This window comes from Filicampus tigris, chromosome 15, assembly GCF_054856515.1.
Source record: "Filicampus tigris isolate MCC_2025a chromosome 15, RoL_Ftig_1.0, whole genome shotgun sequence".
Classification (NCBI taxonomy): domain Eukaryota; kingdom Metazoa; phylum Chordata; class Actinopteri; order Syngnathiformes; family Syngnathidae; genus Filicampus; species Filicampus tigris.
Genome location: NC_141231.1, coordinates 6486330 through 6499872, shown reverse-complemented (window position 1 = coordinate 6499872; position 13543 = coordinate 6486330). Strand labels below are relative to the sequence as shown.

General features: G+C 40.5%; 2 protein-coding genes across 4 annotated transcripts in view; one reads left to right on the top strand and one right to left on the bottom strand.

Moving 5' to 3' along the window:
* astn2 (astrotactin 2) overlaps positions 1–13543 on the top strand; it is a 264845-nt gene that overhangs the window by 193103 nt on the left and 58199 nt on the right. The window lies entirely within an intron of this gene.
* Positions 5116–10661, bottom strand: trim32 (tripartite motif containing 32). The gene is made up of 2 exons (XM_086053044.1): positions 10550–10661; positions 5116–8695 (listed from the first exon to the last, which is right to left on the bottom strand). Exon 2 carries the CDS (start codon positions 8680–8682, stop codon positions 6640–6642), a length of 2043 nt encoding a protein of 680 aa, XP_085909170.1. The 5' UTR covers positions 8683–8695; positions 10550–10661; the 3' UTR covers positions 5116–6639.

The window sequence follows — 13543 nt, the reverse complement described above, 5'->3', positions numbered from 1 at the left end:
GCAAAAAATGCCTCCAAACGCTTCATACATCAATCAATCAATCAATCACATTTTATTTATATAGCACTTTTCATACATAAAAATGCAACTCAAAGTGCTTTAAAACATTCAAAGCAAAACATAGAATTATCTTCAATCAAAAGAAAAGATAAATTATTTAAAAGTTGTTGAAAGCCAAACTAAAAAGGTGTGTCTTGAGCTTCCTCTTAAAAATATCAACAGTCTCTGCAGACCTGACATCCTCTGGCAGGCTATTCCAAAGGTGAGGACCAAAATGGCTGAATGCAGCCTCGCCATGCATTTTGGTCCTCACCCTTGGAATAAATAAAAGGCCGGCGCCAGAGGACCTCAGGATCCGCGAGGGCTGGTATGATAAAAGCAAATCAGATAAATAAGATGGCCCAAGACCATTAACACATTTATAAACTAATAAAAGTACTTTAAAATCGATCCTGAAACACACAGGGAGCCAATGCAGCAATTTCAAAACTGGCGTAATGTGCTCCCGCCCTCTGGTTCTCGTCAGCACCCGAGCGGCTGAATTCTGCAGTAGTTGCAGTGGTGAAATGCTCTTTTTCGGGAGGCCAGAGAGCAGGGCATTACAGTAATCTAAACGACAGGAAATAAAGGCATGCATCAGCACTTCCGTGTTAGCCTGAGAGAGAAACGGGCGGACTCTGGCGATATTCTTAAGGTGATAAAAACCAATCTTGGTTACATTTTTAATATGAGGAATAAAACTGAGCTCAGAGTCAAAAATGACGCCAAGGTTCTTCACACAGTGTGAGGGATTAAAAATGTGTAGTTTTGGTAAAAGCTTCTCTCTCTGACCTTCGGGACCGATAACTAAGACCTCAGTCTTGTCCTCATTGAGCTGTAGGAAATTATCTGCCATCCATGACTTGATATCTAAAATGCAATTTAAAAGGGTATCAATGGGTCCTGTGTCATCAGGAGACACGGCAATATACAGCTGCGTGTCATCAGCATAGCTGTGAAAGCTGATGCCGTGTCCCCTGATGACATCCCCGAGGGGAAGCATATAAAGATTAAAAAGTAAGGGGCCTAAAATCGAACCTTGAGGAACCCCACATTTAATTTCATGAGTTTTAGAGGAACAAGTATCCATACTTACAAAGAAATATCGGTCTGTGAGATAGGAATAAAACCAGTCAAAAACAGTACCAGAGATGCCCACTAGATTTTTAAGTCTATTTAATAAAATTTGGTGATCTACTGTATCAAAAGCAGCGCTTAGATCCAGTAGCACCAAGACTGTGAGTTTTCTCACGTCTGCAGTGCACCTAATATCATTTAAGATCCTTAAAAGAGCAGTCTCCGTACTGTGGTTCATCCTAAAACCAGATTGATATTTCTCCAAAATATTATTTGTATTTAAAAAATGATTCAACTGGATGAAAACCAGTTTTTCTAAAATCTTACTTAAAAACGGTAAGTTGGATACGGGTCTGTAGTTATTAAAAACGCTCGGGTCAGAACCGCTCTTCTTCAGAAGGGGCTTCACCACCGCCGTTTTAAAGGCAGCTGGGAAGACGCCTGTCTGAAGAGAGCAATTGACTATATTTAAAATTTGTTCTTCAAAAAATCCATAAAATGTCTTAAAAAGAAATGTGGGAATTGGATCCAAAAGGCAGGTTGTTGGGTTTACCTGGGAGAAAACTCGAACAAGTGTCCTTGCATCAACCAGGGCAAAACTTTCCAGTGTTTCCTCATGTAAATATGATTGTCCGGGTTTATTAAAACTTGTGTTTTGACGGGCTAAAAGACTGGATCTTATGTCATCGATTTTACTTCTGAAGTGGTCTGCAAAGTCCCTACATGCCCCTAGTTACCCAACTATGCGTACTTACTTGCATTGGGAATGCCGCGGGCGGGAACGCTGTGCACTGCATTTTTAAAATTGTACAATATAGATTGAATGTTGGTAGGTAGGTAGTTCGTTAAGTCGTTCTGATGTTGATTATGGATGTACAGTATTTTAAAAGACAGTAGCATATACTGGAAAATGCCCAATGGGATACATTGGGTTTTGTCCGTGCTGGGTTACTTTGAAGTCATTGTGAAATTGCTCGATTAAATGTTTAATTTGAACAAAAATATGCTTGTAATGATAAAAAACGAAAAAAATAACAGCTATGTTTAATTCAGAAACGTTTATTGCACTCGAGAATCAACAATACAAACATTGATTGGACCACAGCAAGATTTTTTTGTCCATGTGTTCAACAAATAGTAAAATTCACATGCTCCAAAGCACCTGAGAGACATGGTCAGGGAGTTCAGTTGAAGGACAAAATGCAGATGTTTAACAATAACAACTGCAGGATGAAATGTTGCTTAATTAAAAAATAAATAAATAAAAGTGACGCGCACACACACACATGCACACATTGATGTTCAGCACACTGACACGGGGACAGTTAATTGTGTGTGTGTTTATAAACTTCTACCCGACTATAGCTAGTGACCACTTACAGTAGATGAAGTTGACTAATGCAGGGATACTAAACATAAAAAAATAAATAAATACATAGAAAAACTAAAAAATTTAAAGCACACAACAGCTTCTATGTAGTGATTTTCATCTCCTGTTCATTTCAATTTAGAGATGTGCACTGTCTATATGTGAATGTAGCAATTTAAGTGCTGTCATCTTTAAGGCTCAAACAATGTGCTCATAAGAACACCACCTGGGCTTGAAGGTGCATATTACAGCAGGCATATTTCCTATACAGTATAAGATACAGGTTTTGGTTCCTCAAGTTAAAAAAAAAAATGACAATGTGAAATATTTCTTATCTTGATGGCTCCTGTTTGTGCCATATATTGTGTCGCGTTTTTTTGGATCAAAAAATAAAAATACATGACACTTTATTTTTTATGAAGTACAAAAACATTGCTTTACAAAGTTTATGATAATGCTGTTTTTGAAAGTTTATTACTGTATTGTGGTTGTTATTTGCCATTGTGGACAACTGCACTTTCTTATACTGAAAGCCATTTCAGTAATTAATTACTTAACTACAAATACTACGACTGAACTACAATCACAATAATGAACATATTGCTCAAGTCATATTTTCTTTAGTTTTGACAAAGCAATGACAACTGTGCATTTATAGTTATCTTTGTGTCTGTTTGTGTTTATACGAGGCTGGAAAAGTACGACAGGTCTAAATGATGCCTATGCCCTGTGATTTTTTTTTGTAGGAAATGGAATAATCAGAAACCTTGCGTCTGAATATTTATGTTATCGGTCTCTTTTTTGTTGTTGTTGTATTAGTAGATACCATTTATGATAACACACATGACCTAAACACCAAGAGGAGCATGGGATGTACACATGGTCGCTCAAGACACAAAATATTATTTTTTTGCTCGCTGTCGCTTGCACATTAACCATTTTTAGCACAGATATTGAGGTTCTCAAAGACTTGAGTAAAAAATCATACAAAAAGATTAATGTTCAAACCAAACTATTTTCCAGCAATTTTGGCTGGGATGCACTTCAGGAATATCACATTTTCTTCTTCAACTGGTCATACAAAATAATTCTTAATTCTCAAGACTGGACAGTTGCAATTAGGGCTGAACGATTTCAGGCAAATATTGAATTGTGTTTTTTTTTAAGAACATATTGCAATCTGGAGTCAATTCACAATGCTTTATTTGTTTGTTTTTTTTAAATCAAGCTTTAGGGTAATATTCACTATGTGCAGTAAAATTTACAATTATGACATCATACAAAACATTAGGACAGTAAAGAAGCTGTGTGAGGGAGGCAGTCCATTTTCAAGGTTTTATTTTTATTTTTTTTAAATAAGTCAAAGTCAACCCAAACACGTTTTTTTTCAAGCTTATGTTTCCAGCAGGCCCACTAGTTGAAATACGGCATTCTGATTAATTTAGCGTTTGTGGCATACAAGTTAAGCAGCAAAATGCAGTCGTTTTTAGCCATCTCTGGGGGCGGCCATTTTGTCTTCTGTCGACTGAAGATGACATCACAACTGCTCACAACGACCAATCACGGCTGACCTGTTTTCTGAATCTGAGCCGTGATTGGTCGTTGTGAGCGGTTGTGATGTCATCTTCAGTCGACAGAAGACAAGAGATCCCAAGATATGGCTAAAAATTAGTGATTTAACACTTATTTCACAAATGCAATATTTATCAGAATGCCCTGTTTCAACTAGTGGGTTTGCATAGAACATATTTTTGAAAAAAAAAAAGTTTGCGTTGACCTCCCTTTAAAGCAAGAAGTACTGTTTGCTGTCATGCATGTAAAAATATGTAATTATGTGTAATACTATGTGAAAAAATATTGAACTTTTTTTAAGCAAAGGTTTTCTAAATGTTGGACTTATTTACATGTTCATTGTAAATAGGTCGTATGTAAACTGTATTTCATATTTTTGTCACGGACTAATTTGGTTCACCTGGATACTGAGTGCTAAGCAATATGGCCGAAAATTCATATTATGGTGTTAACTGAACGTAATAGTACCTATACAAACTTAATTTTAAAATTTCTAATGGAAGTATCAAGTTATTTTAAAATTATAATTTTAAAGTCAATATTCTTGAGAAGAATCAGAATTATTCGTTTCAGTTTGGTTTCATTACATGTGAACATGCCTGTTTTTTCTTTTATTCAATGAAATACATTTACAAAATAACTATAATCCCATAGCAAAGGAAAATGTATTAAAAATATATAGCTATATTTTGAGACCTATCATTGTGTACATCTCATAACTCAGCACTCTAGGGGTCAAAATAGAGCAAACAAATGCAAATACAGTACAGAGCTCAGCTTTGTCCTGGGTGACGTAACTGAATAGTTTCTGTGTTTTTGGAGGGTGTGCTTACTGTGTCGCTGTACTACTATTTTTATTTCAGACACTTATTAATTGACCTGCTTATTTGCTGTTCATAGCTGGTTGCTTTTCACTTCAAACAGTTCCAAACTTATTTGAAACATGTACTTCAGAGCGAAGCATTTTTTCTGGTAATGGTATTTGGGGACACAACATTAGCTTAGCGATTAGCTTTGGTTTCTTCTGCTCTCTCTTGCTCAGTGTTGTATGTTTAGGCCAGTGTTTCTCAACCTTTATTAAGCCAAGGCACATATTTAACATTGGGAAAAAAAACTCACAGCACACCACTTAACAATTATGATTCACAAAAAGTGGCCAAGGGGGGTCATTATGTACCTTCGGTCATCTAGTGGAAGAACATGTTATTGTTTTGCCTGTTACTATACGCGGTTGGCATAAATAAATTAAAAACTGTTTTTTAATTTGTTTTTTGTCAAAATAATTCACGTTGATTAATTTCCCACGGCACACCTGATGATCCCTTAAGGCACACTAATGTGCCACGGCACACTGGTTGAGAATCACTGGCGTATGCTGCATTCACAATAAATCCATTGCGAGTGTTTCTGGCGGTGCATTTGAATTGAATCCAATGTAGTTTGCGCGGACGGGCACGGTTGTGTGCGGGGCAGCGCAGATGATGCCTTTGGAGCGGTGGGACGCGGAGCGAAGCACCAAAAATCCATCCATTCGGTGCGGTTAAAAGAGATGAACTTCGTTCATGCCACTTCATATTGGTGGGCTTTGTAAGAGAGGAGGGACATGAGATAATTGTTGATACAACAGATTCTGTGTCAATCAGGAGTGCTGAAAAAAAAATGCTTTGGCAATCACGTGATCACATATCGCAATTTCAATTAGAAAAAAAAAAAAGCTAAATCGTTCAGCCTTAGTGATGTTTTCCCCACAAATTTAATATACATGTGACCAAATTCCCTTTAATGGCTATAGGGAAACAAAAATACATTTCGTATTAATGTAATCAATTTCTCTCAGAATTTTCCAAGCTCCTGTTTGTGTGCCCATCACTGGACTTAAGGTCAGTTTTGACATTTTACAGCCTCACTTCAATCACTTTGATTAGGCTTAGCAAAAAGTACATAAGTTTAACAGTTACATATCAATTACATTTTTTTTTCCACACTTGACAATGCCGGTATGAATAAAAAAAAACACAAAACCACACTGACTAGTATAATATTCCACAACTTTTTTTTTTCCCACAAACAAGCCACAGTGCGTGTAACAGAATATACTATGTGCAATGTGCATGCTCCCTGAATGTTACTGAATGCAGTTTACCAAGGTCATTGACTTATTAGTTAACTGCACAATAAACTTTAAAGCTGTCAACATGCAATTAAAACAATGAGTCCACAATAAAGTGCTTCATAGGCTCACAGCCCAGAGGTTTATGCTATTTCATGTGAGGATGCGGTTAAATCTCCACTGTTCATGTATTGCACATCTAAACCAATGAGAGGGAGACTCTTATTTGTATGAGACAGCATGTGCGTGTATTCTTAAATATAAAGCTTATTGCGAGATCATTAATACTCAAGACGCCGTCGCCTTGGTAGTGTTACTTAGAGGTGACACAATTTTAAATTATGTTGGCCAATACAAACTGTTGTGGGAATAAGTTAAAACTAAATAAAAATAATTATTCTGCGTGCACCTTTTACAAACGCCTCACAAAACGTACCGGCGCTTCCTTCCACACTGTGTGCGGTCGACGGCTCTAGGAAGTGGATGAGTGCCTTCTTTGAATGTATGTATAGACTTTGACACAGTGGTCCCAGCAGTCCAGCACCAATAGCTGCCCTTTGGGTGTGGTGGCCACGCCGACAGGGCAGTTCAGTCCTTCCTGGATGAGAATTTTAAAACCCCCTTCTTTGGGAAACTGCAAGATTTCCTTCCTGCCACTGTCCGTCACCAGCAGATCCCCGTTGGCGTCAACGCACATGCCAGTGATGCAGCAGAAGTCCTCCGACTCAGAGAAAAAATGGCTGAGCTGCTTGCCGAGCTGGCCGTCGGTGCCCACCGAGCCAATCGAGAAGCCGCCCTCCAGGTGGGGCTCGTTGTGGCGTTTCTCGAAGTTGAGAGCCAGGCCTTGAGTGAAGTAGACGGTTCCGGCGTCATCGCACGTCACAAACTTGGGCCGCACCGCTGAGCACAGCCGGCTGTAGCTCACCACGCCGAGGTTGCGGTCGACGGCAAGGCACCACAGCTTGCCGCCCTCCACATCCGACACCACGAACTGGCCCGAGGGCATTGCGGCGATGCCCCAGGGCTTGATGAGCTGGCTTTTGTGGCAGGCCACACACTGCCCATCCATGGTGTACACTTTGACGGAGTTGTCGTAGTTGTCAGTGATGCCGATAAGGCCCTGAGGCGTAACGGCAATGGACAAGGGCATGAGGTTTGGCAGGTCAGCACCAAGGAAGCTAAGGACAAAGTTGTCAATACTGCTGGCGTTTCGGCGGATTTCACGCTGGAAACCTTTGCGGTTGAAGATTTGGATTCGATAGTTGCCACGGTCAGCCACCAGGACCTCGCCTTGCTGGGTTACGCAGATGCTAACTGGTAAATTGAAAGAACCAGGAAGAGCTCCCTTGCAGCCCATCTTCTTCACAAACTGGCACGCTGGTGGGCCTGCACATGCGCCTCCCTGTGATTCCCCGCCTGCGTCCATTGACTTTGACTTAAAGGTGCAAGGTGAGCTACTTATACTGTCATCTACCGCTGCAACCATGTCGACATCTCGGTAAAGATCCATCGAAGGCCCCTTTGCACCGCCTACAGCCCCATCTAGACCCTCAGCGTCACCCTTGAGTGCAATATCCAAAGCGCATTCCGAATTGTCTGTATTGACTGTGTACGTGCTTGTGGTCAATTGCCCTACTTCTGCCGGTTTGGAGTGTTCCGTTCGGATCAACTCTGGCTCGTGCAGCTGAAACACGGTGGGCAAGCTGCTCCTGAGGTTGAGCTCCTCGTCCTCACACCCGCCTCCATCGTCCCTGAGCAGGCTAATGTCGCTCTGCCTCACCCGCATGGTCAGATAGTCACAGCACGATACCACCTTCACCTCCGCAATGTTAAGGAGGTACGTCTGCTCTTCAAGGACCCGCCCATTGAGCTTTTGTACCTCTGCCATTGACGCAGTGAATGTGCTCCGAGAGCGACTCAGCTCCTCTTGAAGTTGCAGCTCGGCCGCCGTGTAATCCTGCTGCACCGCTCGGTACTTTGCTCTTAATGATTTGGTAATGTTTTCGATTGCTGTCTTTTTCTTCTGGATTTCGCCCATAATCTCACGCAGGGTGGACAGTTTGCCGCCCAGTTCTTTCCGACGTTGCTCGGCAGCCATCCGAATGGGCTGAACGGAATGTCCGCGGTGTAGGTGGCCCTCGCCTTTACAGAGCTCACAAAGGACGGTGATGCAGTCGTGGCAGTACTGCCGCGGCAGGCGGCTGCAGCAGGACCCGCACATGAGGACGGCGGCGGCCGCTCCGCACGACGTCGCGCAGTCAAGGATCTTGAGCACTGTGAGATTGTCGGCCAACTGTGAGATGTTGCTCATGCGCGAGACCTTGCTGCAGAAAGGGCAGCGCACACCATTGATGGTATTGGCCAACAGCCTCTCCAGGCAATGGCGGCACACTGTGTGACCACACTGGAGGAGTTTGGGTCTCATTTGGTCCTCGTTGAAGGTCTCCAGGCAGATGGGACATTCAAGGACCTCCCTCATTAGATCTGGATCAAGTGGGTAAGATGCTGCTGCCATGAGGGCGTTTTGCCTGAAAGAAAGAAAACCTCATAGGTTACCGTGACACGAAGAGTGTTGCTGGAACATTGTTTTCCAAAAGAATTTGAGAGCTTAGACATGTGGCTTTCACACAGGCCTGATTTTATTATTATTTACTGTTTCAATCACAAATGTTAAAAATAAAGTGTCAGTGGAAGAGAAACACTATTTTTAATATTAAAATATTGAGCAGCAATTACCATCCTCTACTTTGTTACAAAGTCGTTGGTATCGTCATTGTCTACAAACATAGATCTTAACCATATGCACGTTCATAACACATTCCACCGGTTCTAAGTCCACAAGTCCGGCAGCATTTTTTCACTGCCGGCACTTATTTCAGAGCTTCCGTGATCATTTGTGTCCCCCATTACTGCACGAAAAAATCCTGGACATCCTCCTTGGGCTTACGACACCTTCATGTGTATGTTTTGATGCATTTCTGGATTTTAAGGGTATAAAGGTCTCGTTGGCATGTCACGAACAGGAAATGGTTGTAGCGGCTATTGTTCATTTCTCAAAATAAATTCTCACACCGACCACAGTAGAAATCTCAGTTAGGTTGTTTATTTTATTTTTGCATTATATATGCAATGTTGGGAAAAAAAATCAAATCTGGTGATTGATTTTAAAGGGAAACATATTCACTCTCAAACTGGGTCACCATCCGCAGCCCAATTCTTTGACAATAATTTCTGAGAACAACCAAGTCCAGTTTTGGCAGCATGATGGTTAGCACATCTGCCTCACAGTCAGGAGCTTCGGGTTCAACTTTCTATTAAAACATGGCTGTGTAGACTTAACATGTTCTCCCCCATTCTTGTGTGGGTTTTCAACTGGTATACCGATGTCCTTACACATTCCAAAAGCATACTTATGTTTAATATTGTAAATTGTCTATCTGTGTGAATGTGAATGTGGTGTACCCGAGCTCCTGCCCAGTGAACTGGGATAGGAACCCAGTGATGACAAGCCAGATATACAATTGATGCTTGGGCAGCCCAGTTTTCGTCCGTTCAAGTTTTCGGGTATGTAATACATAATGTGACATTTTTTTGCCGCAGTAGCATTAACTTTCTGACGCCCTGTGTTTGTTATTGCTATTGGTGGTTGGTTAGCAATGAAATATCAACACAAGATGAACCGGACAACATCCCAAAATAGTTTCCATTCCGATTGGACGTCACTTAGTTCTTCTCTCAATGTCATGACATCATTACCACATTGCTGTGTTACTGCTGTCCAATAATTCAGAGGCACAGTCTTCTCTGAAGCAACTGTATAAACATTCAGATATGACCGCAGTAGAATAATTAGAAAATGCGAATCATTTCCTTCGCTTTGGCACGACTTCTGAAATGCACATATTGAGAAGAACCACAAAACCATGAGAAAAGTAAAGGATTTAGAATACGTGCTTTGCTGTGAATGGGTGTCTCTGTAGCATTCACACGGTAACAGGTTAGACTAATACTTGGGCGCAAAAATGCCGTTTATGCGGGCGCTTGCCGCAGAAGTCACAATCCAAAACTGGATAAATGACAGTTGTATTGAGAGTCCAAACGTACAAGGCCTCTGTCAACATTGAAGGTGCCAAGCCCATATCTGGGAGAAAACATGTGGAACGGTTGCCTGAAAAGGTGCAAACATAGTGCTCACGCATCAAAGTCAATTATTTAGCAGCCTTCATAATACAGTATTTGGCTAATAACAAGCCAGGCCACACGAGCGAAACGTCTCCCTCGAGAACAATCGACTCTGTAATTCCGTTAACAAAATGGCAATATTTTATGTCCGTACATATAAAATGTGCCCTCCTAACATGGCATTGTGCAAATAAAATTACCTTTATTTGCTAGCTGTCTGGTTGCAAGTAAAGACGTGTTGAGATGGAGGTGTTTGCTTCGGTTTCTGCTAAGGCTGTCCGCTGGAGAGACTGCAGTGGCGGTGACGTCATGTACGCAAGGTTACGCGTTTACGTAAGTGCGTGAACGCAGGCGTTTGTGGTGATTGGCTGCTGCTGAGTGGGCACGGCAACGCAATGGCGGCCATCAAAACACACACAATAAATGCACGAGAATTAATATTAATTTAAATGAAAAACATGCAAGAGTACTGTAGTCTGATTTGATATAATTTTTACAGAAAAACAAAACATGCATCAGTATTAAAAATATGTATTTGGGGAGGTTTTCCAGCTTTTCCATAATCGCCATTTTTTTATTACCTTTAATTAATTTACTTGGTACGACATTAAATAAATGGGACATTTCTATTATTATATTGCTTGTTTTTCTTGTTGTTTTTAATACATTTTATGGTGTAATGCAAGTTTTATTTATTTTTAATTTAATTACATAATAATCCTGCAATTATGATACCCTACCAGTGAATATTGAGTAGACGATAGAAGATTGATGGATGGATAATATAATGATCATACATTATGAAATAAAATACAGACATAAAAAAATGATAATATATTTATTATTCAAAAGTTGAATTCCACAATTATAAGCTTATTTTAGTTATAATGATGATATATTATTATTGTGATAAAATAATAATAATAATAATTTCTTAGCAGGTAGTAACTCGCAATAGTCACGTTTTTTCTTATATATGTCGTGAGTGAGTGAGTGAGTGAGGGAGGGAGTGAGGGAGGGAGGGAGGGAGGGAGTGAGTGAGTGGATGAGTGAGTGAGCGAGAGAGACAGAGACAGAGACACAGACAAGAGACAGAGAGAGACAGAGGAGAGACCATTGAGAAAGCGCTGAAATGATGTCATCGTTTTTGACCCGACATAGTGATTGCAGAGAATAGCCACTGGGTGTCAGAATAAGTCTTCTAATCGAAGTGACTCATACGGCGTCACTGCACTGTGTAGCACAGTAACGTAACAGCAGAAATGAAATGGTAATATATGTTCTTGTTGTACTTGAGTAACGTTTGCTTTTTAACATGCTTCATTATGAAGGTAAATGACACCTTAGATATTTTGCTTGAGACATACATTGCAATTTGATTACATTGTACATTCATTCATTCATTCATTATCCATACCGCTTCTCCTCACAAGGGTCGCGGGCGTGCTGGAGCCTATCCCAGCTGTCTTTGGGCAGTAGGCGGGGGACACCCTGAACTGGTTGCCAGCCAATCGCAGGGCACACAGAGACAAACATCCGCACTCACAATCACACCTAGGGGCAATTTAGACAGTCCAATCAACTTACCATGCATGTTTTTGGAATGTGGGAGGAAACCGGAGTGCCCGGAGAAAACCCACGCAGGCACGGGGAGAACATGCAAACTCCACACAGGGAGGCCGGAGCCGGGATCGAACCTCGACCTCTGAACTGTGAGGCGGACGTGCTAACCAGTCGACCACCGTGCCGCCCTACATTGTACACATATATATATATATATATATATATATATATATATATATATATATATATATATATATATATATATATATATATATATATATATATATATATATATATATATATATATATATATATATATATATATATATATATATATATATATATATATATATATATATATATATATATATATATATAAAGGCTCCAGCACGCCCTGCGACCCTTGTGAGGATATGCGGTATCGATAATGGATGGATGGATATATATATATATATATATATATATATATTTGTATGTATTACCCATCATAAAGACACAACAATGACTTACATACAGTATAGTATGTATATGCGTGGAATATTCAACACATCCAAACATTTAAATTATTATCCATACCTCCCAACATCTGTGTTACATTGCTATGGAACTTATTTGTCACCTCAGCCGTTGTTGCCCTAGGCAACGCAACCCCAGCCACCCACTGGGGTTGTGTCCCAGATGAGTAATTATACTGCAACCAACAACGACATTTTAATTCACAAGCTGGTGCGAGATCAATGGCTGGGGAAATTGGCACCATTCTTCTTGTCTCTGTCTGTGTGTCTACCTGCACGTCGACAGACAAATGTTGCATAAGACAACCACACATAAGCAGAGGAGTGTCAAAGGTTATGTGAGAAAAATGCATAATGAGAATGAGGATGCTGATGACGATAACCTTGTGCTCTTCCCAAGATGCATCAGGGTTTAGTCGCAATTCTCCTGTTCCAGGGCCTTTTGGCTTGCACAAACAAGCTAGAAAGAAGTGAAAGCTGCCACCTTGTGAGAGTTTCGTATTGTTGGTGCGCAGGAAAACAAGACAAGAGGACCCAGGATTCGGGAAGGAAGGCAGGTGTTAAACGGAATCTCAAAAAACATGTGTTCAAATACAACAGCAATCAAATATACAGGGTAACAAAAAAAAAAACTACAACAGTGAGATACAGTGTAACAAATACACATGGGGAATGGACTCTCCGCCACAGACAACAGGACATGCAAATTTTTTTAATTGATGAATAAAAATGCTGCACATCTTCAGTTTAAAGCATTAAAAAAAAATCTATTTGAGAAGTTACCTCTTGGCACTGTGGATGAGTGGTGAGCACTTCTGCCTCACAGTTCTGAGGATGTACGTTCAAATCCGGGCTTTGGTCTTCCTGTGTAGAGCCTACATATTTTCCCTGCGCTTGTGTGGGTTTTCCAGCTTCCTCCCCCATTTCAAAAACATACATGTTAGGTTTATTGAAGACTAAAAATTGTCCTTAGTGAAAAAGTGAGTGTAAATGGTTGTGTGCGTATATGTGCCATGCGATTGGCTGGCAATCACTCGTGGGTCTACCATGCCTGTTTTCTTGGTTATTTAATTTTTAAGCTTGATGGCTGAACAGGTAATTTTCCATATTGTCATA

Coding starts and splice junctions, on each gene's coding strand:
- trim32 (XM_086053044.1), bottom strand. CDS start 8,682: ATGGCAGCAGCATCTTACCCACTTGATCCAGATCTAATGAGGGAGGTC.